The 27,272-nt window shown below is 35.1% G+C and overlaps 1 protein-coding gene across 1 annotated transcript; it reads left to right on the top strand.

Annotated features, from left to right (window-relative positions):
* The first annotated feature begins 5,877 nt into the window (after positions 1–5,877).
* On the top strand, positions 5,878–13,784 carry LOC116467216 (histatin-3). Its single transcript, XM_032150791.2, has 6 exons — positions 5,878–5,935; positions 8,154–8,217; positions 9,399–9,419; positions 9,498–9,527; positions 10,582–10,668; positions 13,513–13,784. Exons 2-5 carry the CDS (start codon positions 8,167–8,169, stop codon positions 10,633–10,635), a joined length of 156 nt encoding a protein of 51 aa, XP_032006682.1. The 5' UTR covers positions 5,878–5,935; positions 8,154–8,166; the 3' UTR covers positions 10,636–10,668; positions 13,513–13,784.
* The last annotated feature ends 13,488 nt before the right edge of the window (positions 13,785–27,272 follow it).

Raw genomic sequence — 27,272 nt, 5'->3', positions numbered from 1 at the left:
AAATACTGACAAACCGAATCCAGCAACACATCAAAAAGCTTATCCACCATGATCAAGAGGGCTTCATCCCTGGGATGCAAGGCTGGTTCAACATACGAAAATCAATAAATGTAATCCAGCATATAAACAGAACCAAAGACAAAAACCACATGATTATCTCAGTAGATGCAGAAAAGGCCTTTGACAAAATTCAATAACCCTTCATGCTAAAAACTCTCAATAAATTAGGTTATTTATGGAACATATCTCAAAAAAATAAGAGCTATGTATGACAAACTCACAGCCAATATCATACTGAATGGGCAAAAACTGGAAGCATTCCCTTTGAAAACTGGCACAAGACAGGGATGCCCTCTCTCACTACTCCTATTCAACATAGTGTTGGAAGTTCTAGCCAGGGCAATCAGGCAGGAGAAGGAAATAAAGGGGTTTCAATTAGGAAAAGAGGAAGTCAAATTGTCCCTGTTTGCAGATGACATGATTGTGTATCTAGAAAACACCATTGTCTCTGCCCAAAATCTCCTTAAGCTGATAAGCAACTTCAGCAAAGTCTCAGGATACAAAATCAATGTGCAAAAATCACAAATTATTCCTAATTTAGTCTGTCATATTTTACATTTTCCAAGCATATAATCCTTAAGCTCAGCTAGATTATTGGGCCTATTTATCTAATATTTGATTGGCTCCTGGTTTCCTTTGGTACAGTAAATTTTCTCAGCCTTGAAGTTCCTCACATTTTTTATCTCAGTTTCTGCAAGACAGAAAGTAACCCCCATTGTCACTGCACAGTAATGCGAACACAGAACACAAACCATCTAATGCCCTCCATCAGTTTGTCAGCAATGACTTTCATTCAACAAATACTTATTGAGTGATGCTAGCTGTCAGGCCTCTTCTAGATGCTGGAGTCACAGCAAGGTATAAGACAGACAAAAGCCTGCCTATGGGGAGTTTACATGGTTGTTTGGAAATACAAACAAGTACAAAATTAATAGGTAATATCTTAGGTGGTAAGTGTACTGAAGAAGTATAAGGCAGGGCTAGGGCATAGATGACATTTTAAATGGAATAGTCAAGAACAGCTTCTTTGATATAGTGACATTTTAGAAGAGATATGAGCTAATTATAGAATGAATATGAGGAAAGAAATTCTCCAGCAGAAGAAATAGCAAATGCCAATCTATTGTGGTAGAAATATGTTTGTTGTATTTGGGAAAACTTCAAGGAGATTAATATGAACAGAGCAAAAAGTGAATCAAAATAAATTAGGTCACAGAAAAATGGCATGCAGATGATTCAAGCTCTGTAGGTCAAGCATAGCCTTTGAATTGGGATGGATGCCATTGGATGAGTACGTGATCTGATTTACATTTTGAAAGTGAGACAAATGTTGAAGCATAGATATCTGTACTTTGACCTTACAGAAAACTGTAGAGCCTTAATATTCATATGTTGATTTATTCTGTCTGTTCATTCTTTATCGTATTTCATTTTCTTCCAACCCAGGACTTCATCTTCATCATCCAATACATAATAATATAACTGAGACAACTCTAATGAATTCTGGGTTTTAGAATCTCCATTCACTAAAATCTCAATCCTAGTAATTGATAAATTTTCCTACACCGCAACTTTACCAAGAAAATTCTAATCTACAAGAAAAAAAATGTTCTTTTTTTTTCTAAGTGTGGAGTACAATATTGCTTAGCAACTATGTTTATTTTATTTAGTTTTATACTCTCATCCTTTCCTTCCAACAAAATGTCCAAATATATTATTAGTATTCTGAAGCATCCAATTCATCTCATCCACTAATAAATTCCAGAAAAAAAAACTCTAGCTATTTTGAAAAGAAAAAATTAAGCCCATTTTGCATAACCTCTTTAAACTTCCCACTTTCACTCCTCTATAAATTACTACACATTTAATCAAATTTCTAACTTTCTCCAACATCTCGATCCTTGAGATGATTCTCAGGTTTTTCAAAAATATTTTCTTACAGTTATCTGTTTTGCATTTCTTCCTCTATTCTTAAAGAAGTTTTGAAATCAAGATATTCTTCCCAATGAAGATTTTTATGGTAAAACTATAATGATATAACCTCCTGTTTGCATTTGGGGCATTTTTATTTAAAATGTATTTTTATATATTCTCATTTAGTTAAATTCTAACTAGTATTATAATACCTTAAATATAAGAAAAATTTAGTTAGAGAAACTCAGCAACTGCCAAGTTCACAACGACAATTGTTTATGGAAATGATTTCCTTCTTAATGTTTCATCCTCTTGGCTTCTGCAATATACAATCTGCTTAGAAATACATCTCTTCTCTGCTTGTCTTTTCTATCACAAATATTTTAATGAGCTTTCTATTATCGTCCACATATTACTTCAGGTTATCTCTCCTCAGCCTATTTTCTTCTGATTCTATGTATCCTTCCTGTATGATCTATTCTAATTTCAGAGTCTTGATTATAATAAATTGGCTTATAAGTCCCCAATCTGCAGCTCCAGTGTGGCTCTTCATTTTCCAATTTTAGTGTCATGTAATTAGTCCTCTCCTGAATTTCTCTATCTCTTTGTCTATTAATGTTGTCTGACACTCAAATTATATGAAAATCTCCTTAAGATTAGGAGTAAAGCTAGTCAAATGGTATCTCCAGAATAAAGGATATTTTATCTCATAGAGTAGAAAGTCACATGTTGTTCCATATAGGCCAATAGCAGTATTTTTCATTTTAGTTGTTCAAACAGGATTATAACATAAGATTTTTTAGTTAAATAAATACACATCATAGATTTTGGTCACATAGATCTGGTCCGTACTTTCATCACAGGTGATTTGGAGAATATGGAGGAGCAGGAGGAGGAGGAGAAGCAGAAAATGGAGGAAAAGAAGCACAAACAAGAAGAGGAGAAAGAGGAGGAGGGGGAGAGGCAGAAGAAGGTGAAGAAGGAGGATAAAAACCCAGCATAAATATCACTGTAAAAACCCATTCATGGGTTGTATCCGTAAGCAACCAGTGTGTGGCCGTGTGTGGGATAAGGCAGTAGCTCTTTGTTGATACTTCCCTTGTAATTGAAAGGCATGGCCTTTTCAAAGAACATGATGTTTGCTTATAGAAGACAAGATATCTGTTTTACTTAATTATAAAATATGAAGCCATGTTCTGGTCCATCAGTCTTCTAAAATGGCCTACTGTTTCTGGAGGGCAAGACCATAACTAACATGAGAAGGTCACTACTGTATTTCTAGTCCACCATGCTTGTTCCACCTGTCATACATAATCCTGACACTTCCTAACTTGGGGAAGCAGAAAATCATGGGTGAAATAATGCCTACATTTTGGTGTTCCAACATAAAATGTATATGTTTTAGGTTTAATTGTAGTTTTTAAATGAGTATATTGACATCTGCCATTATATCTTACCTGTTAGTTTGCTGTCTGGTAGTGCTTTTGGACTATTAGTTTGCTTTTTGTGCACTAGAACATGGATATCTTAGATCCACTGGAACTGCACCTAATATTGTTAGAAAAACAAACTAGAGAAGAAAACCACAGGGAAGAAATGAGAGGAGATGGAAAAGAAAACAAAGAAAGAAAACCATTTGACATTTAGCAATTAATTAAAGCAAGGTTTTTTTTTTTAAATCAGACATAGGTCAATAGTTACTAAACATGAAATGGTGCAGTGGCTTATGGCTGTAATCCCAGCACTCTGGAAGGCCTAGGCATGAGGATCACTTGAGATCAAAAGTTCAAGAACTGTGTTGACAACATTGTGAGACCCCATCTCTACAAAAAATAATAATTAAAAAAATTTAGGCAGGAGCAGTGGTGCATATTTGTAGCTCTAGCTATTTAGGAGTCTGAGGGGCAGTTCTACTGAGCGCTGCAGTTCCAGACTTCAGTTAGCTATGAGTGTGCCACTGCACTCCAGCCTGGGTGATGAATGCAGACTATGTTTCTATAAAAAAAAAAGTCACTGAATCCTATGTAATTCTTTTTCACTGAGAATGTAAAGAGAATGGCTTTGTTTTGCACCAGAGAAGAGACCTTGTATCTCTGATGTTTAGAAATTTCATGCCAAAAGAACAATTTAAATATAATTTACTTGAATTATATATTTGTGAGTTATGATCTCACCCTCCAGGAACAGTAGGCCATTTTAGAAGACTGATGGACCAGAACATAGCTTCATATTTTATAATTAAGTAAAACAGTTATCTTGTCCTCTATAAGCAAGCGTCATGTTCTTTGAAAAGGCTACGCCTTTCAATTACAAGGGAAATATCAATAGCTACTGTCTTATCACAGTTGTGGCAATACACTAGTATATGAATTATATATTATATATAAATGACATGTGCCTAATAATATTAGGCACAATAATATATATTTTTGTGTATTACCTAGAGAATAACAATAATTTCCAATGGGACTGTTCAAATTAGTGTAGATTTACCTAATAAATATTTCCTTTAAAAATCACACAGAAATTCATTTTATTTTATTTTATTATTTTACTTTAAGTTCTAGGATACATGTGCAGAATGTGCAGGTTTTTTGCACAGGTAAACGTGTGCTATGGTGGTTTGCTGTATCTATTAAGCCGTCATCTGGGTTTTAAGCCCCGCATGCATTAGCTATTTGCCCTGAGGCTCTCCCTCCCTCCCCACCCACCAGCCCTGATGTGTGTTTTTCCCTTTCCTGTATCAGACTCAAATTAAAAACATAATCTCTATTAGTGGGATCAATATAAAGACAATGCGTTTACAAACCTGTTATATAGTTTTTCAAACTTTAAAGTACACAAATAATCTCCTGGACGTGTTCTTAAAATGCAGGTTCCAGGTGTACGCCCCAAGATTCTGACTCAGTAAGTTTGGAAAAGTAGACTAAGAATTTGCATTTCAACAGGTACGAGCTGATGCTGATTGTGATGGTAGTATGTGGGACATCCTGAGGAACAATGCACTGAGCTGTACAACTTCTCTGAACTTAGAATTAGTTTTTAATACTTGATTCTTAGCACATCGAATTATACAACTGGTAGCAAGTAGGTGATCTTTTATACATGTTTGTCTATTAATTTAATTAAAATTCTGTTTTCCTCTTTCTGTCTAGTGTGCTTATTTCAATAAATGACCTCTGTGAAGATATATGGGCCCCTGAAAACTCCAGGGAAGTAAATTCAAATTTCTAAACATAAGAAATCAGTTTTATGTGAGAGATATGTGACCAAGCACCTGGAATCTTTTGACATTAAATATGACAATACTTTTATCATACAGCATCCAAAAGATGATTGAATTTTGGCCAATGTTTACATTCGCTTTATTACTTAAAATATTCTAAGTCAATGAAAGCAGGTAAAAATACAAGATAAATAATGATTTGTAGAAAAACTTTTGAAGTGTAGAATGACTCCAATTTTATTATGCCAATTATCACTATTTACTAGAGAATGTGTAAAATTTTTCCTAACATGGTAAGTATTATTTTTGACATAGCGTTGTTCTATCTTGGACATATATTTGTTGAAAAGTGGTAGATGGTGTTCTACAGAAACATCTTTATCACTGCAATCATTTCTATGCCTGGTTTCCTCCAGCATGCTTTTCCGTTGTCTGACTCACTCAGGGCTAGACTAACACTGGGATTAGCATGTGATGGGTCCATTCACTTTCTGTTTGCCTTGTCTTCACAATGATCTATTGCAAAATCACCTGGTTAAGTTTATTTTAGAATTCATAGAGACAGATTTTGGGCATTACTTTCCGTCTCAATCATATGATCTCCTAATTGATGCTATTTAGAAAAACAAAAGGGAGATTTCAACGTGTTTAAATACATCAGCCATCTAGGAAAGGACATCTCTTGAGACTTCACTTCAGCTTCACTGACTTCTTGACTCTCCTCTTGAGTAAAAGGTAATATGTTCAAGTACAATCTAATATTATATATTAGCATAAGCTTTTGTTTGTTAAAATCAATAGTAACCCACTTATGAAAATGTATATTATCTATGATAATTTCTTATAAAGAAATAATGACCATTTATTGGGATCTGAAGATGACTTCTAGATCTCAATACCTATGAATTAACACCAGCAATCATCATGCAAAGTAACTAATGTGGAATATGGCAATGTATTACATCCTCTCTGATGGTGGGACCTCAATGAACTTTTTATTTCCTTGCCTAAATACCTGATATCTACTTTCTTATTACTTTTATATTAAACTTAATGTAGAAGTTCACATTTTACAAGAAGATACTGATAAATTCTCTCTTGCAAAACCATTATTATAAAAATTTATTTTTTAGTTTACTTTCCTCTTAGTAGTAAACTATTTTATTGCTTTTTCATTGGCCTTTCCATCATTAAAAACAGTTCTGTTATAAATCAAAATATATACTGTGTAACAATTAGTCTTCTCAATCTTACTAATTTATTTAACTCACTTTCATTCATTTGTGTTATGGTAGAAAAGAAAGTTTATTATTCCAAATTTTTATTATTGATTTACTTGGGAAATATGTTTTTCAAAACTATTAATTATGTATTGATTATCTATGTTCATTTATCATTTTATCTGTTAATAAAAGAAGAGCACTTTCTTACAACCTTTTTTTCATTTTCTATTTGCAACACAATTGACAGTCACAAACAATGGTAAAATTGTCTTTTTATATCATAAAAAGAGTCATAATTAGATTTAACTATTAGGTAATAGAAAAACATCAAGAAATATATAATTTTTATAGTTAGTCCTATACAAGAAGTTTCCATTTAAATGAGTGAAGCAAAATGAATGAAGAAATAATTAGGCAAATGAGTTCTGCTTTCTGTGATAGAGATGTAGGGCTGTTTATGAGTAGGACATTTTTGTTATAATTAGATGAAAAATGTTACTGTAACATTCTATCACAAGCGACAGGTAAGAGAGATTAGAAAAATTTTTAAAAATATTATCTATGAATGAATTACTTTATAGCTTGCAATTAACAAATAAAAATGCCATGTAATTTTAAGACTTTTGGTAATTGTATTTTCCAGTGGAAATGCTTTTATTTACATTTGTAATTTAGAAATAAGTAATCTGCTTTACTTTTTTTATATCAGCCAAAGAACTGGATTCACTTGCATATGCATAATTATAAAAACATATCAGAGTCCCAGATGAAGCTAACTTTGTTGGATAATATTATTTGAAATATTAAATAATCTTCATCAGTTCAACTTCTCAAAGTAGATACAATCATTTTCCCTGTGACTTCTCTTCATTTTATTTTTCTCTAACAAATATCACTAATGTTCTAATCTCAAGGTTACACCATCTGTGCTATCCTTTAATGGAAATCTGGCTCATATTCACTGACTTTATTATAAAGCAAGTCCCCATTACTTGCCATTCTACTTCCTAAATATGTCTTTACACCGTACTTTAATTAGCATTCTTAATGTCATTATCTAAGTCCCTGTAATGTCACAACAACCTAAGTGGTCATCTTTTCTCCAGTTTTGTCCTCCCTACATGCTAAACTGTTTGAACTTTCAACATGCTTTCCTCTCTGTTTTAGTTCTTTGCAGTCTCCCAACACCTCCCTTTACTCATTCCATATAATACAACTCAACCTTGCCTTTCTTCGTTATCTTCTTACTCCCATTCTCTTGGTCTATTTAAGGCGTCCATTTTTGTGTTTCTTTAGCATACTAATATTTCCAAATTAGAGCACACACCTTTATTTATCAATTAATGAAGCTATGCCCTGGGCTCACACCGACGATCCAAGCATTTTGAAAGGCCAAGGCAGGAAGATTCCTAGAGCCCAGGAGTTTCAGAACAGTCTGGGCGAAATAGTGAGACTAAAAATATTCTCTACCAAAACAAAAACAAATTAGCTTGTCATGGTGGCATACACTTGTAGTTCCAGCTACAAGTGGGACTAGGGAGGCTAAAGTGGGAGGATGGCTTGAGCCCAGATGGTCCAGCCTGCAGTGATCTGTGCTCATGCCCCTGCACTCCAGCCTGGAAAACAGAGCATGTCTCCCAATGCTTTGAAGCATAGTGTCATCAATAGAAGTTTGATGAATGAAGGCAAGAAAGAATGGGATCACTGATTTTTCATGTTTGATTTTATAGGACTCAGCCAACTATGAAGTTTTTTGTCTTTGCTTTAATCTTGGCTCTCATGATTTCCATGACTGTAAGTATATCTGGAAATTTTAAAGGATACATTTTCGGTACTTATCCCAAAGATCTTTCTTATTCCTTATGTTCTGCCATATATTCATGTTCACCTCAATACAGCTTTAATATTTCTATGTAAAGACTTTCCTTGAATTAACCTATGTAAGTTTTTAAGGACTTAGAATAAATATTCATTACATACCTGCAAATACTCAAGTACAATTACTTTAATGTAAAAATAAAATAAAATTAAGCAAGCTTTATAAATATGTGGGACTGAGAACTGTGAAAATATCTTTAAATATGAAAAGCTCTAGACTACCTGAAGTTAGAAATCTGAGGAAAGAACAAGATGCACTTCAATGGAACCTCAGTATTAGAGGGTGTCAAAATATGAATTTTCAAGTCATTTCTTGCACAACCAAACTGTTAAGTCAGCATACAATCTATTTTACTCTTTCTAAAATAAAGCTGCCTATTTTAAGCCATAAAACAAATCTATATTTATTAAGTGTCATGAGTTCCCAGCTTGTATTGTCATTTACTACTGTGTATTAGTAGGAAAACCACTTGACCTGTCTGGAGCTCTTTCTCCTTCTCTACTTCGTCATCCTCTTCCCACTCCTCTTCTTTCTATGAAGTTAATAGAAAATTGGTCACAAAAGAATACTAATACTTCAACCTATCCACCAAATTCTAACATATGTTTCAAAAACCAAATTGGTTATGGCATCACAGTTTATCACATGATTTTATTATAAAAGGATAGAAGTAGAAAAATAAACATATAAGAAGAACAGAGAAAAGTACAAAGCCTGTCTCTATCAGCAAATAAAATATTTGTATGTTGGTAGCTTTTGAGCTACATAGAACATATTCATATAAAAAACAATCCAGTGTTTCATTTTTAGTTTCCACTCTCTTATTCACCAATGATAGACTTTTCTTGCCTTTAATAAAAAAGATACATAAACCAAAATGAGTTGATACTTGAATATAGCACATTAATTATAGAGAAGTTTACCCTTCACTCATTTTAAAGATGTCATGAAGCTAAAATAACTAATTTAGTGTGTCATCAACCAAAGAATACCTCCATTCTGTTTAATCACAAATGTAGCTAAGTCAATTTTTATACATATTCTTGAATTATAAAATTAAGATATTAATTATTTTCTCATTTTCTTCTTTTCCAAGGGAGCTGATTCCCATGACAAGGTAAGACATTTTCATTTAGTGGAAAACTTGATAATTAATCATATATTGAATTTTTAATCTTTTCTTTTTATTTCATAGAGACATCATGAGCATAGAAGAAAATTCCATGTAAGTGTTCTTCTGAAAATGTGCACTCTGAATAAGTTTTCTTCTCTGACTATTTATTATCCTAGAATAATTGATAGTTGCCTCTCAAATATATGTGTATCATTAATTGCTAAAGTGTACATTGATTTCATTTATTCTTGTTACAAAGTCACAAATATCTTGTGTTCTAACAGCATTTCAACGGAAACTCAATTCCACTCTGAATAAGTCAATTTTCAATTTTTCTTTGAGAGCTTAAGTATCTTTCTCTTATAAATAATTACATTGACCTAAAGAATAGTTTCTAATTCTACGAATAATTCCTAATTCTATGAAGTATAACATATGCCTAATGAAGCATAGAGGCTACCCATGTAATGTGGTAAGTTTCAATCTTCTAAATATTTGAGGATGATAAAGTCTTTAAATTAAACTTACTGTGCTAAATTAGACAGAAAATTTTATTTCTTTAATGTTTTTCTAAATGTATGTATAAAAATATCGTATTATTTTGACCTCTAATATCAGTATGAATAGGGGTTCAAAAGTTCTAGTATAGGAAGTACACATGTTAAAAAAGCACTAAATAAAAAGATGTGTAAAAAGGGATGAGGACTGTTTGTGTTAACAGCAGTTAGTATGAAAGAATGTAGGAGTTGTAAGAGAAAGTAAGCTCATTAAAAGAATGAGATGAAGAAATACCACCTACGTTGGAAACGGTAACTTTCTCCTCTCCGTTATACTCAGTGTTGGGCAAAATAGTAACTTGGAAGTAATGTTGTAAAGAAGATTTAAAACCTGTTTGGAGAGGTTGCCTATAATCAGTGTTCCAACACTTATTATTGCCACAAAAATGTCAACATATAGTAAATACTTTATCATTTTTACTTGCTTTTAAACATTTTTCTGAAAAAAAGAAAAATGTAACTAAAAATTTGAAAACATTTATGTAGATAACACACAAGGTCATAACAACTTTAACAATCTAAGTTTTCAGTGACAGTTTTTGTGAAACATTTGTACTGTCATTGTCTCTATTCTCTGCAATTTGCTCTCTCCTTTTGTGTGTATGCAGGAAAAGCATCATTCACATCGAGGCTATAGATCAAATTACCTGGATGAAAATTGATATCTTCAGTAATCATGGGGCATGATTATGGAGGTGAGCTGACTCTAGTTAGTTTTCTTTCTAGAAGTATCAACACTGACAGTTAAAACAAGGAAAAACAAAACAAAACAAAAAAGCAATTAAGCCCACAATCAGATAGTTTGAAGTCAAGTAGTGTGATGCCTTCAGCTTTGTTGCTTTTGCTTACAATTGTCTTGTGTATATGAGTTCTTCTGTAGCTACTTATGAAATTCAAAGTACTTATTTCTAATACTGTGAAAAATGTCAATGGTAGTTTGATGAGAATAGCATTGAATCTATAAATTACTTTGGGCAGTATGGCCATTTTCATGAAATTGATTCTTCTTACCCATGAGAATGGAATGTTTTTCCATTTGTTTGCATCCTCTCTTATTTCCTTGAGCAGTGATATGTGGTTCTCCTTGAAGAAGTCCTTCACATCCTTTGTGAGCTGTATTTTTAGGCATTTTATTATCTTTGTAGCAATTGTGAATGGGAGTTCATTCATGCTGCAGGTCTCTGCTTGCTATCTGATCTACGACAATCCTGACAAAAACAAGCAATGGGAAAAGGATCTCCTAGTCAATAAATGGTACTGGGAAAATTGGCTAGCCATATGCAGAAAACTGAAACTAGACCCCTTCCTTACACCTTGTACAAAAATTAACTCAAGATGGATTGAAAATTAAACGGAAAACCCAAAACCAAAAAAAGACCCTGGAAGAAAACCTAGGTGATACCATTCAGGACATAGGCATAGACAAAGACTTCATGAAGAAAATGCCAAAAGCAACGGCAACAAAAGCTAAAATTTACAAATGGGATCTAATTAAACTAAAGAGCTTCGGCATAACAAAAGAAACTGTCATCAGAGTGAACAGGTAACCTAGAGAATGGGAGAAAATTTTTGCAATCTACCCATCTGACAAAGGTGTAGTGTCCAGAGTCTACAAGGAACTTAAACAAATTTACAAGACAAAAACAAAAAACCCGTCTAAAAGTGGGCAAAGGATATGAACAGACACTTCTCAGAAGAAAACATTTATGTGGCCAACAAACATGAAAATAGCTCAACATCACTGATCATTAGAGAAATGCAAATCAAAACCACAGTAAGATACCGTCTCACACCAGTCAGAATTGTGATTATTAAAAAATCAAGAAATGATAGATGATGGCTAGGCTGTGGAGAGATAGGAACACTTTTTCACTGGTGGTGAGAATGTAAATTAGTTCAACCACTGTGGAAAACTTTATGGTGATTCCTCGAGGATCTAGAACCAGAAATACCATTTGACCTAGCAATTCCATTACTGGGTATATACCCAAAAGAATATAAAGCATTCTACTATAAAGACATATGCCTACATATGTTTATTGCAGCACTATTTACAACAGCAAAGACATGAAACAACCCAAATGCCCATCAATGATAGACTAGATAAAGAAAATATGGTATGTATACACCGTGGAACACTATGCGGTCATTAAAAGGAATGAGATCCTGTCCTTTGCAGGGACATGGATGAAGCTGGAAGCCATCATCCTCAGCAAACTAAAACAGGAACAGAAAACCAAACAGCACATGCTTCACTCATAAGTGCGAGCTGAACAATGATAACACATCAGGGAGGGGAACAATACACACTAGGGATTGGGGGTAGGAGGTGACAGAAGGTAACATAGAGGACTGATCAATAGTGCAGCAAACCATGGCGGCACTTGTACACCTACGAAACAATCCTGCACATTCTGCACATGTATCCCTGAACTTAAAGTAAAATAAAACATAAAATAAAATAAAAATGCCTCTGAGGGAAAGCTTCTGTTCACTACTGTTAAGAGACAGAGTTCTGGGTAGGGGAACCCCTGTGTTGGTATCCTGACCCTGACAACTAGTTTCATGACCTTAAAGTATTCCTAATCTTCTCCAAACCTCAATTTTATAAGCGACAAATACATGTTATGATAATACTTGAGCTCTTTATAGAATTCGTAAGGCTATTGAGAGACATTATAGGGAAGCCCTTGAACTGGAAGGTTTATGGTTGTGGCCATGGGTTTCTCTGCCACTAAATCTGTACCTGGTTGTTATTTGAAGTTTTCTGTCCTAAAATGTAATCTTTGGAGAAGGTGCACAACTGCCATCTGGGAACTCATGAGAAATTTACATTTTATGCCTAAGTAACTCTAATGAACAATGGCTATAGGAATTACTAACAAAATATCAACAACGAGATGGGAATTTTCAAGGAAATAGGATATGGTAACAACGTCCTTTTTAGAAAGTCATTTTTATTTATCTATATTTACAGCATAAAATGTTCCAAAATCTATGAAATATTAAATATTATACTTCAAAATAAAGTAATATTTTGGAGATAAAAGAGTACTGTTCTACAATTCAAAATTGAAATAGTTCAAAAGATTTCAAATATTTTTAAATGTATTGGGACATTTTATTCCTATTGAATTCCTGCCCTTTGTGATATTAGAAAAAACCTTATCTTGATCCTCCAGGCATTAGATAATTGCTGATGACATTTAATCAGGGGAGGATATAGTTAAAACATTATTTGAGGGAGATAGATGAAATGTGTAGGCTATATTTAAGTGAGAGAGTAAAACAAGATGATGATGGAAAACCTCAATAAAAATTTAAATTTAAATTGCACATGCTGAATGATAATTTTTGTTTATTCTGATATCCACTTAATGAGTATTTAATTGTCTATTCTGTCTCAAATATTATTTTAGTCCCTGCATTATAATAAATAAAACTGTCTATAAATAAATACTTTGTACCAGGAAAAGTATAAATTTATTTACAGGAGTATCAATTTGGGCGATAAAGTGTTATTTTCTTTTTCTTCACAGGTTTGACTGGCAAATTCACTTGGGACTCGTGTATTCTCATTTGTCATACCGCATCACACTACCGCTGCTTTTTGAAGAATTATCATAAGGCAATGCAGAATAAAAGAAAGACCATGATTTAGTGAATTCTGTGTTTCAGGATACTTACCTTCCTAACTATCATTTGATTAGATACTTGCAATTTAAACTGTTAAGCTGTTTTCACTGCTGTTTCTGAGTAATAGAAATTCATTCCTCTCCAAAAGTAATAAATTTCAAGCATATTATTATGTATATGCACTTTATTTCTCCTTTTTATATTTACAAACATAAAGACTTACTTCTTCACTTTATTTTCCCAGTTTGAGTAGCACTGACTGTAGTACTTTATACCATAGCTCTTTTGAAATGATTATTTTTAATTTAGTGTGTTATATTCATTTTATCTTACAAACATGTGGTCCTCAGTCACATCTAGATTACTAGACATGATTTGTTTCTGGTGTCCTTTGCCACAGCACATTTCTTAGCCTTGAACATTCTCACATTAACTTATCTCAGGCCCTACAGGCCAGCATATAACCCCTATATCACTCCACAGCAGTAGGCAGGCACTCAGAACAAAAACCATCTAATGCTCTCTATCAGTCTGTCAATATATCCATCAAACAAAAGTTTATTGAGGGATACCAACTGTCAGACACTGTTTTAGTTGTGCTCTTAGAGGTGTTTAAAATTGTCTCTGAGCATCTTTGCAATTTTGTGGGCTTAGTTGTAAAGTCACCTTTGTCATTTCTGTTTGTTCTTATTTGAATCTTGTCCTTTATTTCTTCTTTATTAATCTAGCTGGCAGTTTATTGATCTTATTTGTACTTCAAAAAGCTAACTTTTGGTTTCATTGATTTCTTGTATGGTTTTTGGTTCCAAGTTTCATTTACTTCTTCCTTGAGATCTGCCTTCATGTGGAGTAGAGGAGGCCTCACTGCACCATGAACTACGCACAGGAATGGTGGGGTGGCTTAGGCTGTTGATCCAGGCAAAACTGTGTTCTCAGTACCTGGAGATCTGCCTGAGTGTGGAGAGGAAATGATCCCACTACACCACAATCTATCTCCATAAATGGTGTGGTGGATCAGACTAATGTTCCAGGCAAGCAGTGGCTCTAAAGGCCTGAATTTCTACCTGGGGGTAGAGCAGAGAGGGCCCTACACACCACAATCTTGGGGTAGCAGGAGAGGGCACCTAGTAATGACACAGGCAAACTGGTTCTAGGTAAGCAATCTTGCACTTGCAGCATGTCTCATCACAAAAGAGAAACAACAGCCCTAGCAGCTCTCCTCTGCACCATGATTGTGAGGTGGCAAAAGCACAATTCTGGTGCCTAGTTTTCCAGTGTTTTCCATAATTCTGTCTATGAAGGTTCTTAACCCACTCCAGAGCAGGCACTTTAAACTCTGGCCTGAGACTCAAAAGCCTGCATAGCCATGTTCCCAAGTCACCAAAGAATGGCTGACTTTGTATGCACCTGTATTAAAAATGGCATCCTGCTGTCAGTCCTGGGTCTGTGAAAATGTCTGCAGATGTTCCCAGTGTCTTTCCTTCATAATGTCTCATAGCCTCTCCCCAAGTTATCTTCAAGGCTTGGAAGAAGCAAAATGCTCTCCTTTGGGCTAGATCACTCAGATCCTCAGTGGAAAGGTGAGTCACAGACGGAGATGCTCTGCATCTCTCATGTACTGGGGCTTCACTCACTTCAGTCAGCTGAATGTTATCATGCAGTATGTTTGCACTTGCTCTCCTCTGCAGGACCTGAAGTGTCCTTCACGTTTCCAGTACAATCCCACTTTCCTCCTTGAATTAAAGCTCAGAGACATGATCTTTATTAACTATCTTACTACCTTCAAGTGGCAGAGGCATGTCAAAAGTCTCTACTCTGCATCCTGAAAAAAAAAAAGAAGCAGGAACAAAAAGAAACCACAACTCGCTTTATTTTCTCTTTTTATTTTGTGTTTGTTTTGATTTTTATTATTTAAGTTCTGGGATACATTTGCAGAACATGCAGGTGTGTTACATAGGTATACACATGCCATGGTGGTTTGCTGCACCCATCAACCCATTATTTACATTAGGTATTTCTCCTAATGCTATCCCTTCCCTTAGCCTCCACTCCACAACAGGCCTGGATGTGTGATGTTCCCCCTGCTGTTTCCATGTGTTCTCAGTGTTCAACTCCCACTTATGAGTGAGAACATGTGGTGCTTGGTTTTCTGTTCCTGTGTTAGTTTGCTGAGAATGATGGTTTCCAGCTTCCTCCATGTCCCTGCAATGAACATGAGCTCATCCTTTTTCATGGCTGCATAGTATTCCATGGTGTATATCTGCCACATTTTCTTTATCCAATCTATCATTGATGGGCATTTTGGTTGGTTCCCAAGTCTTTGCTATTGTGAATAGTGCTGCAATAAACATAACATATGCACATCTTTATAGTAGAATGATTGATTGATAATCCTTTGGGTATATGCCCAGAAATGGGATTGCTGGGTCAAATGGGATTGCTGGTTCTAGATCCTTGAGGAATTGCTACACTGTTTTCCACAATGGTCAAACTAATTTGCTAATTACTAATTTATCTTTGTGCTGTTGTCTGTATTTCCTGAATTTGAATGTTGGCCTGCCTTGCCAAGTTAGGGAAGTTCTCCTGGATAATATCCTGAAGAGTGTTTTCTAACTTGGTTCCATTCTCCCCATCACTTTCCAGTACATGAATCAAAGGTATATTTGATCTTTTCACATAGTCCCATATTTCTTGGAGGCTTTGTTTGTTTCTTTTCACTCTTTTTTCTCTAATCTTGCCTTGTCACTTTATTTCATTAATTCGATCTTCAATCACTAATATCCTTTCTTCCACTTGATCGAATCAACCACTGAAGCTTGTGCATGCATCACGAAGTTTTTGTGCCATGGTTTTCAGCTCCCTCAGGTCATTTAAGGTCTTCTCTACATAGTTTATTCTAGCCATTCATCTAACCTTTTTTCAAGGATTTTACCTTCCTTGCGATGGGTTACAACATGAAACTTTAGCTCGGACAAGTTTGTTATTACCAGCCTTCTGAAGCCTACTTGTCAACCTGTCAAACTCCTTCTCCATCCCATTTTGTTCCCTTGCTGGCAAGGAGCTACAATCCTTTTGGAGGAGAAGGGGTGCTCTGTTTTTTGGAATTTTCAGCTTTTCTGCTCTGATTTCTCCCCATCTTTGTGGCTTTATCTACTTTTGGTCTTTGATGTTGGTGACCTACAGATGGGGTGAGGTGACGCACTGCCCTGCTTCAGCTTGCACTCCATGGGCTGCACCCACTGTCCAACCAGTACCAGTGAGATGAACCAAGTACCTCAGTTGGAAATGCAGAAATCACTCATCTTCTTTGTCGATTTCGCTGGGAGCTGCAGACCGGAGCTGTTTCTATTTGGCCATCTTGGAAGCCAGCCCACCACCAAAGTAATCTTACCAAAGATTACCAAAGTCATGTGAAATAAAAGGCATCTGAGTTAGCCTCTATTAGTCTGATAAGCACTGACTTTTCTTTAAGCCAATAGATTAAAGCTCTTTCAAATAATTTGGTAGTGAGGTACCACTTCCATGTGACACATTCAATTATATAAATATAATAGACACACAAAGGCAGGTCCAGAATATTTTTCATTTGGCTGTTTTAAAAAAATTTGCTCCCTTACTTTAGATTATTAATAAAGAAATGTTACAGGAGCCAACAAAAGGTGAAGGAAAGAGTTATCATCTCTGGCCTTTTCAAATGAGAGAAAGCACCAAACTTCAGGGATATCAGTCTGAAGAATTAGAAAAAGAAACGTTTCTCGAGCAAACAGTCATATTATTTTAGAAGAAAAAGTCACAATATAAGATTCTTTCTCATATAAAATTAAATTTCTATTATCCTTTTTGTTTACCAAAGGTACCTTTTTATATGTATAACTTTCCTTACATTTCTCTTATTTTCTGTTTCCTTTTATTTCATTTTATATACCTCTAAATAATCTTTGAATTAGACAAAAAACATTTACCTTTTAATAAAAAAACACTTTTTAACATGTTTCCCTGTATTTTTTAAACTGGAAATTAGTCACACATTTAATTAATATCTATTATTTAATATAACCTCAGATTATAAATTATATAACAACTTTAATATAAGGGATTGAAGTGTCCTGATAGTGGGTACGTATCCACAGTGTTTCACCCCTGAGTTATTTCTGCCCTCTTACGTGTCTTGTTTTCTCTCTTCAGAGGTCTGGTACCTCCAAGAAGGCCCAAAAGATGGAGTAACCAGCTCCCATATGCACTTACCTATAAGTCTTTTTTAACTACTTTTGTTGGGGGTTCCCTGAAGGGCTGCTGTACATCACAGGGGGTCAAACCCCCAGACACTTTCACTTGGCTTCTGGTCACCCGGGGCACCTTTTGCCTGGGAGGGGCAAAATGCCTTTTCTCTTCAGAGTGAGAAAACTCAGTCTCTTATTTATCTAAGAAAACAACAATTCAGTTCCTCGCACAAATGTGCAGACAAGACAACTGTGCTTAATTTAGGGAGAAAAAGCAGTGGAAAAGACCCTTTAGAATATACCTCTCTGAACCAGACACCAAACAGGTTGCCCAAAAAGCGGTCATTTTCCTTGTCTTTAGAAAAAGGCAATGGAAAATATCCTTTAGAATGCACCTCTCAGATAGAATTAGGACCCTAAACAACTTCCTAGGAGGAAAAAAAAAATGCAGCTCAGAACAAATCAAGGACCCACAACCAAAGGGATGTTCAGGGCTCAGGAGGACTTGCCAGTTTCACTAGAGGAGAAGCTCAAAATCAGGGAGGCTTTCAATGGGCCCCTGCTTGTACCCTAGCTCCAAGTTTGGGCCACTCCTTCAGTGTCCTGACTCTTCTCTGAGGCCCCACATGTTCAGGCAACAAATTGTTGTTGACAAAAAGAATCAAACTCTGTAAAATATTTGAAGAGATTTATTCTGAGTCAAAAATGAGTGACCAATGGCCTTTGACACAGACCATAGGAGATCCTGAGAACATGTCCCCAAACATAGCTAGGGTACAGCTTAGTTTTATACATTTTAGGGAGACATGAGACATCAATCAAATCCATGTAAGATATGTTATACAATGGATTTATACAGATAGGTGGACACTTCAACTTGTCCACTAAGTTCTAAGGGATGTTTCAAGAAACAACCTATGTATGAGATCAGAGTTTATCATATTATTTTTGTATAAAAATGTAGAAGTGAAAAAACTTTTATACTCGATCTTTAATTATATAATTAAGATACTAACTATTCTCTCATTTTTCATTTTTCCAAGAGAGCTGATGTATCTGAAGAGATAAGTCACCTTCATTCACAGTAAAACTTAATAATCAAACACGTATTGAATTTTTACTATTGTCTTTATTTTCACAGAAATATCATGGGTGTAAAAGAAAATTCCTTTCAAGGATTCTCTTGATAATGTTGTGCAGTCCAAACAAGTGTTCTTTCCTGATTATTTAATCTCCTGGTATAATCTGTGATAATTTTTGAAGTATATGTATATTATGAATGGCTAAAGTGTATACTAATTTCACTTACTCATGATACACTGGCAAAAGTCCCACATGTCTTAGAGAATTTAGGTGGAAGTTCATAATGCCAATTTAAAGAAGTCAATTATTCTCTGAGAACTAAAATAAATTTGGTAAATAATTATGTTGACATAAATAATAGTTAAAAGCCAATTCTACTAAGTATAATATATGCCTATACCGCCATATTACATGTGCTGGCAATCACACAGGTAATATGGGAAGTTCCCATCTTTTGATTTGTTGATAGTGATAAAGTCTTTCAATTAAACTGGCTATTCTAAATAAAATAGAATATAGTATTTCTTTAATATATTTCTTAATGTGTATCTTTGATATGTCATTATTGTTTGATCTCTCATCTTAATGTGATGGAGTTTTAAAAATTCTTCTTAGTAATATAATAAATACATTGATAAAATGTCACCAGATGAAAACATAAACATTGGGGAAGGATAGTTATTTGGGTTAAGAGAAGGCAGGGTTAAGAATGCAGTAGTGACATGGAGAAACTCCACTTAAGTTGGGAGTATTAAATTTTTCTTTCCCATAATACTCAATGATGGGCAAAGTAGTAGCTTAAAGGTAGTATTAAAAAAAAAAAAGGTTTAATCCTCATTTGGAGTGGTTGCCTGTAATCAGTATTCCCATGTGTACTATAAAACAAGAACTGGCAACAATGAGTAAAAAGGTAAATGCTTTATGATTTTTACCTACTTTTACATATATTTTTTATAAAAATGGTAAATCTAACTCGTAGTTTAAAAATGATATTGCAGTTGATATATGAGTTGCAGTTGATACAACAAACTAAGCTTTTAAACACATTATCGTGAAACTCTTGCACTGTCACTGTCCCAATTATCTACAGTTTTATCTAGTTCTTTTGTCTGTATGCGGGAAAGGTCTAACCAACATCAGCCATGTCCAGACTATTGGCCATATCCAGCATATCCACCATATTACCTATATCCTTATCCATAGCCTTACAGTGTTCCTCAGTAACCACAGGATATAAGTATAAAAGTAGGCTAGGTCTAGTGATATTTTTTACTTTCCAAAACTATCCATGCTCACAGTTAAAAGAGGAAAACAAACACGAGATATCAAACAAACAATAGACCCAGTAAGAGATGTGGGATGGTTTAGCTCCTTGAAATGTATTTATTTATATAAACACCTCTGAGAGAAAGTTTCTGTCCTGTCATGGTTAAGAGGCTGGACTCTGGAGAGGAGGAACCCTGAGTTTGTATCATGTTCCTGACAACTACTAGTTTCTTTACTGTATTAGTCCATTCTCATGCTGCTAATAAGACATACCCGAAACTGGGTAATTTATAAAGGAAAGAGGGTTAATGGACTCACAGTTTCACATGGCTGGGGAGTCCTCACAATCATGGCAGAAGATGAAGGAAGCGGAAAGGAACGTCTTACATGGCTGCAGACACGAGGGCATGTGCAGGAGGACTCCCATTTATAGAACCATCAGATCTCCTGAGACTTATTCACTACCACAAGAACAGTATGGAGGAAAATGCTCCCACCATTCAATTATCTCCACCCGGCCTGCCTTTGACATAGGGTGTTTATTACAATTCAAGGTGAGATTCCAGTGGGGACACAGCCAAATCATATCAACCTTGAAATCAGTAGTTTCTTAATCTTCTTTAAACATCAGTTTTCTTATCAACAAAATAGATATTATAATAATAGTTAACCTCATTTTAGAATTGGGAAGACTATTAACAAATATATTACGTAAAATCCCTTGATTAGAAAGGTGTACAGTTATGACTGCAGATTTCCGTGCCACTAACTGTGTTTCAGAATGTTGTTCAAAACTATGCCTCCTAAAATACAATCTTTGGAGAAGACGTACAAGCACTGTCTGGGAAATTGTGGGAAATTTCCATTATATGCCCTAAGTAAAGCCAAGAGCAATTACTGAAAGAATCACTAGTATAATACCAACAGGAGATATAAAAATGTCTTCAATTTCTTTTTTAGAATATCAGTTTTATCTAACTATACACAACATGAAATGTTCTGAATTCTGTGCAATATTAAATATTTATCTACAAAATAAAGCAAATTTTTAGAGATTAAAGATAACTTCTACATTCATCAAAGTTGAAATATTTCATGGAATTTTAAATATTTCTCAGTGCATTGTGAGATTTTATTCCAATTGAATATCCTGTTGACATTAATGATATGGGAAACAGCCTGAACTTGATCCTCTAGGCATTCGATAATAGCCGATGAAATTTAATCAAGAAAGGATACATTTAAAATATTATTTGGGGAAGATAAATATGAATAAAGTATGTAGGCTATATTTAAGTGGGAGAAAAAATAGAATAATAATGGAACTTGAGAGAAATTTAAATTTAAATTGCAGGTGTTGGATGATAATTTTTATTTATTCTGATACCCATTTAACAAGTATTTAATTGCCTATTACGTGTCAAATATTATTTTGAACCCTGTATTATATTAGCCTAAATGATCTGTAAATAGCTATGCTGCAATAGGAAGAATATAAATGTTTTCTACAGGAGTTGGTTGAATTACCAAAAAGACAAAGTAAAATAAAAGAAAGACTATGATTTAGCGTATTTTCCCTCTTTCAGGATGCCTGCCTTCCTAATGGATGTTTGATTGCACAGTTGCAATTTCAAACCATTAAGCTTTTTGCAGTGCTGTTTCTGAGTAATAGAAGTCCATTCTTTTTATAAATGCAATATATTTTAAACAATTCTTATGCAAAAGTTCTTTATTTCTATTTTCTATATGTACAAATATAGCTATTCCTTACATCACTTCTTTTACCCAGTTTGAGAAGCACTGACTGAAGCACTCTATGTCAGAGGTCCTTTAGAGTCAGTTAGTCCTAATTTAGCCTGTAGTATTTCATATTTTACAAGCATATAATCCTTAAGCTCAGCTAGATTATTGGGCCTATTTATTCTGACATTTGATTGGCTCCGGGTTTCCTTTGGTACACCTAATTTTCTCAGCCTCAAAGTTTCTCACATTTTTTACCTCAGTTTCTACAAGACAGAAGGTAACTGCACCACCCCCCCGCCCCCACCCACCCCACTCATTGACACTGTACAGTAAGGGGAACACAGACCCCAAACCATCTAATGCTCTCCATCAATTTGTCTGCAATGACTTTCATTATTATTATTATTATTATTATACTTGAAGTTTTAGGGTACATGTGCACAACGTACAGGTTTGTTACATATGTATACATGTGCCATGTTGGTGTGCTGCACCCATTAACTCATCATTTAGCATTAGGTATATCTCCTAATGCTATCCCTCCCCCATCCTCCCACCCCACAACAGTCCCCAGAGTGTGATGTTCCCCTTCCTGTGTCCATGTGTTCTCATTGTTCAATTCCCACATATGAGTGAGAACATGTGTTGTTTGGTTTTTTATCTTTGCAAGAGTTTGCTGAGAATGATGGTTTCCAGCTTCATCCATGTCCCTACATTCAACGGATACTTACTGAGAGACGCTAGCTGTCAGGCCCTCTTCTAGATGCTGGAGACACAGCAAGGTATAAGACAGACAAAAGCCTGCCTGTGGGGCATTTACATGGTTGTTTGGAAATACAAACAAGTAAAACATTAATAGGTAATATCTTAGGCGATAAGTGTACGAAGAAGTATAAGGTAGGGCTAGGGCACAGATGACATTTTAAATGGAATAGTCAAGAACAGCCTCTTTGATATAGTGACATTTTAGAAGAGACATGAACTAATTATAGAATGAATATGAGGAAAGAAATTCTCCAGAAGAAGAAATAGCAAATGCCAATCTATTGTGCTAGAAATATGTTTGTTGTATTTGGGGAAAATTCAAGGAGATTAATATGGACATAGAAGGCAAGAAGTGGATCAAAATGAATTAGGTCACAGAAAAAGGCATGTAGATGATTCAAGCTCTGTAGGTCCTACCTAGGCTTTGAATTGGGATGGATGCTATTGGATGAGTACATGATCTGATTTATATTTTGGAAGTAAGACAAATGTTGAAGCATAGATACCTGTAGATTACAGAAAACTGTAGATCTGTAATACTACTATGTCGATTTATTCTGTCTGGTCATCCTTTATTTTGTCTCACTCTCATCCAACCCAGGACTTCATCATTCAGTACATATTGCAATAACTGACAACTCCAGTGAACTCTGGGTTTTAGAATCCCTAATTCAGTAAAATGTCAATCCTAGTAATTGATAAATTTCCCTACACTGCATCTCTACCAAGAAAACTCTAATCTACAAGAAAAAAAATGTTTCATTCTGTTTTCTAAATGTGGAATACAACATTGCTTAGCAACGATTTTTATTTTATTTAGTGTTATAGTCTCATCCCTTCCTTCCTACACAATGTCCAAAGATATTATTAGTTTCCAGAAGCATTCAACCATCTCACCCACTAGTAAATTCCAGAAAAAAAACTCTACCTATTTTTAAAAAGAAAAATTAAGGCAATATTGCATAACCTCTTTAAATTTCCCACTTTCACTCCCCAATAAATTACTGTACATCTAAACAAATTTCTAACTTTCTCCAACCTCTCTAACCTTGATTATCAGTTTTTCAAAATTATTTTCTAATCATTATCTGTTTTACATTTCCTCTCTATTCTTAAAGAATTTTAAAAATTAATATATTCTTTCCAATGAAGGTTTCCAACACCACAGAAATACAAACTACCATCAGAGAATACTATAAACACCTCTACACAAATAAACTAGAAAATCTAGAAGAAATGGATAAATTCCTCGACACATACACACTCCCAAGACTAAACCAGGAAGAAGTTGAATCTCTGAATAGACCAACAACAGTCTCTGAAATTGAGGCAATAATTAATAGCTTACCAACCAAAAAAAGTCCAGGAGCAGATACAGTCACAGCCGAATTCTACCAGAGGTACAAGGAGGAGCTGGTACCATTCCTTCTGAAACTATTCCAATCAATAGAAAAAGAGGGAATCCTCCCTAACTCATTTTATGAGGCCAGCATCATCCTGATACCAAAGCCTGGCAGAGACACAACAAAAAAGAGAATTTCAGACCAATACCCTTGATGAACACCGATGCAAAAATCCTCAGTAAAATACTGGCAAACCGAATCCAGCAACACATCAAAAGCTTATCCACCATGATCAAGTGGGCTTCATCCCTGGTATGCAAGGCTGGTTCAACATACAAAAATCAATAAACGTAATCCAGCACATAAACAGAACCAAAGACAAAAACCGCATGATTATCTCAATAGATGCAGAAAAGGCCTTTGAAAAAATTCAACAGCCCTTCATGCTAAAAACTCTCAATAAATTGGGTATTGATGGGACATATCTCAAAATACTAACAGCTATCTATGACAAACCCACAGCCAATATCACACTGAATGGGCAAAAACTGGAAGCATTCCCTTTGAAAACTGGCACACGACAGGGATGCCCTCTCTCACCACTCCTATTCAACATAGTGCTGGAAGTTCTGGCCAGGGCAATCAGGCAGGAGAAGGAAATAAAAGGTATTCAATTAGGAAAAGAGGAAGTCAAATTGCCCCTGTCTGCAGATGACATGATCGTATATCTAGAAAACACCATTGTCTCAGCCCAAAATCTCCTTAAGCTGATAAGCAACTTCAGCAAAGTCTCAGGATACAAAATCGATGTGCAAAACTCACAAGCATTCTTGTACACCAATCACAGACAAACAGAGAGCCAAATGATGAGTGAACTCCCATTCACAATTGCTTCAAAGAAAATAAAATACCTAGGAATCCAACTTACAAGGGATGGGAAGGACCTCTTCAAGGAGAACTACAAACCACTGCTCAATGAAATAAAAGAGGATACAAACAAATGGAAGAACATTCCATGCTCATGAGTAGGAAGAATCAATATCATGAAAATGGCCATACTGCCCAAGGTAATTTATAGATTCAATGCCATCCCCATCAAGCTACCAATGACTTTCTTCACAGAATTGGAAACTACTTTAAAGTTCATATGGAACCAAAAAAGAGCCCGCATTGCCAAGTCAATCCTAAGCCAAAAGAACAAAGCTGGAGGCATCACGCTACCTGACTTCAAATGATACTACAAGGCTACAGTAACCAAAACAACATGGTCCTGGTACCAAAACAGAGATATAGACCAATGGAACAGAACAGAGCCCTCAGAAATAATGCCACATAACTACAACTATCTGATCTTTGACAAACCTGACAAAAACAAGAGTGGGGAAAGGATTCCCTATATAATAAATGGTGCTGGGAAAACTGGCTAGCCATATGTAGAAAGCTGAAACTGGATCCCTTCCTTACACCTTCTACAAAAATTAATTCAAGATGGATTAAAGACTTACATGTCAGACCTAAAACCATAAAAACCCTAGAAGAAAACCTAGGCAATACCATTCAGGACATAGGCATGGGCAAGGACTTCATGTCTAAAACACCAAAAGCAATGGCAACAAAAGCCAGAATTGACAAATGGGATCTAATTAAATGAAAGAGCTTCTGTACAGCAAAAGAAACTACCATCAGAGTGAAAGGCAACCTACAGAATGGGAGAAAATTTTTGCAATCTACTCATCTGACAAAGTGCTAATATCCAGAATCTACAAAGAACTCAAACAAATTTACAAGAAAAAAACAACCCCATCAACAAGTGGGCAAAGGATATGAAGAGACACTTCTCAAAAGAAGACATTTATGCAGCCAAAAGACACATGAAAAAATGCTCATCATCACTGGCCATCAGAGAAATGCAAATCAAAACCACAGTGAGATACCAGCTCACACCGGTTAGAAAGGAAATCATTAAAAAAGAAAACAACAGGTGCTGTAGAGGATGTGTAGAAATAGGAACACTTTTACACTGTTGGTGGGAATGTAAACTAGTTCAACCATTGTGGAAATCAATGTGGTGATTCCTTAGGGATCTAGAACTAGAAATACCATTTGACCCAGCCATCCCATTACTAAGTATACACCCAAAGGATTATAAATCATGCTTCTATAAAGACACATGCACACGTATGTTTATTGCGGCACTATTCACAATAGCAAAGACTTGGAACCAACCCAAATGTCCAACAATGATAGACTGGATTAAGAAAATGTGGCACATATACACCACGGAATACTATGCAGCCATAAAAAATGATGAGTTTATGTCCTTTGTAGGGACATAGATGAAGTTGGAAGCCATCATTCTCAGCAAACTATCGCAAGGACAAAAAACCAAACACCGCATGTTCTCTTTCATAGGTGGGAATTGAACAATGAGAACACGTGGACACAGGAAGGGGAACATCACACACCGGGGACTGTTGTGGGGTGGGGGGAGTGGGGAGAGATAGCATTAGGAGATATACCTAATGCTAAATGATGACTTAATGTGTGCAGCACACCAACATGGCACACATATACGTATGTAACTAACCTGCCCATTGTGCACATGTACCCTAAAACTTAAAGTATAATAATAAAAAAATAAAAAGTATAATGCTGTAACCTAATATTTGCATTTGGGGCATTTTTATTTACAACATATTTTTATATATTCTCATTTAGTTAAATTTTAACTCTTATTATAATACCTTAAATATAAGAAAAATTTAGTTAGAGAGATTAAGCAACTGCAAAGTTCACAGCAACATTTGTTTATGGAAATGAATATTTCCTTCATAATGTTTCAACTTCTTGGCTTCTGCACTGTACAAACTGCTTAGAAATACTTCTCTTCTCTGTTTGTCTTTTCTATCACGAATGTTTTCATGAGCTTTCTATTTTCTTCCACATATTACATCAGTGCTAATCAGGATATCTCTCTTCAGCCTATTTTCTTCTGATTCTATGCACCCTTTCTGTATGATCTCTTCTAATTTCATAGTCTTGATTATTATCAATAGGCTTCTAAGTCCCCAGTCTGCAGCTCCAGTGTGGCTCTTTATCTCCCACTTTTAGTCTCATGTAATTAGTCCTCTCCTGAATTTCTCTATCTGTTTGAGTCTTTATTCTTGTCTGACTCTCAAATTACATGAAAAACTCCTTAAGAATAGGAGAAGAGCTAGTCACATGGTGTCTCTGGAATAAATG

Source organism: Hylobates moloch, unplaced genomic scaffold, assembly GCF_009828535.3.
Source record: "Hylobates moloch isolate HMO894 unplaced genomic scaffold, HMol_V3 SCAFFOLD_2, whole genome shotgun sequence".
NCBI lineage: Eukaryota > Metazoa > Chordata > Mammalia > Primates > Hylobatidae > Hylobates > Hylobates moloch.
This window is presented reverse-complemented; position numbering and strand designations above follow the sequence as displayed.

Coding starts and splice junctions, on each gene's coding strand:
- LOC116467216 (XM_032150791.2), top strand. CDS start 8,167: ATGAAGTTTTTTGTCTTTGCTTTAATCTTGGCTCTCATGATTTCCATG. Junction 9,420..9,497: donor GAGCTGATTCCCATGACAAG/GTAAGACATTTT, acceptor TTTATTTCATAG/AGACATCATGAGCATAGAAG. Junction 9,528..10,581: donor AGCATAGAAGAAAATTCCAT/GTAAGTGTTCTT, acceptor GTGTGTATGCAG/GAAAAGCATCATTCACATCG.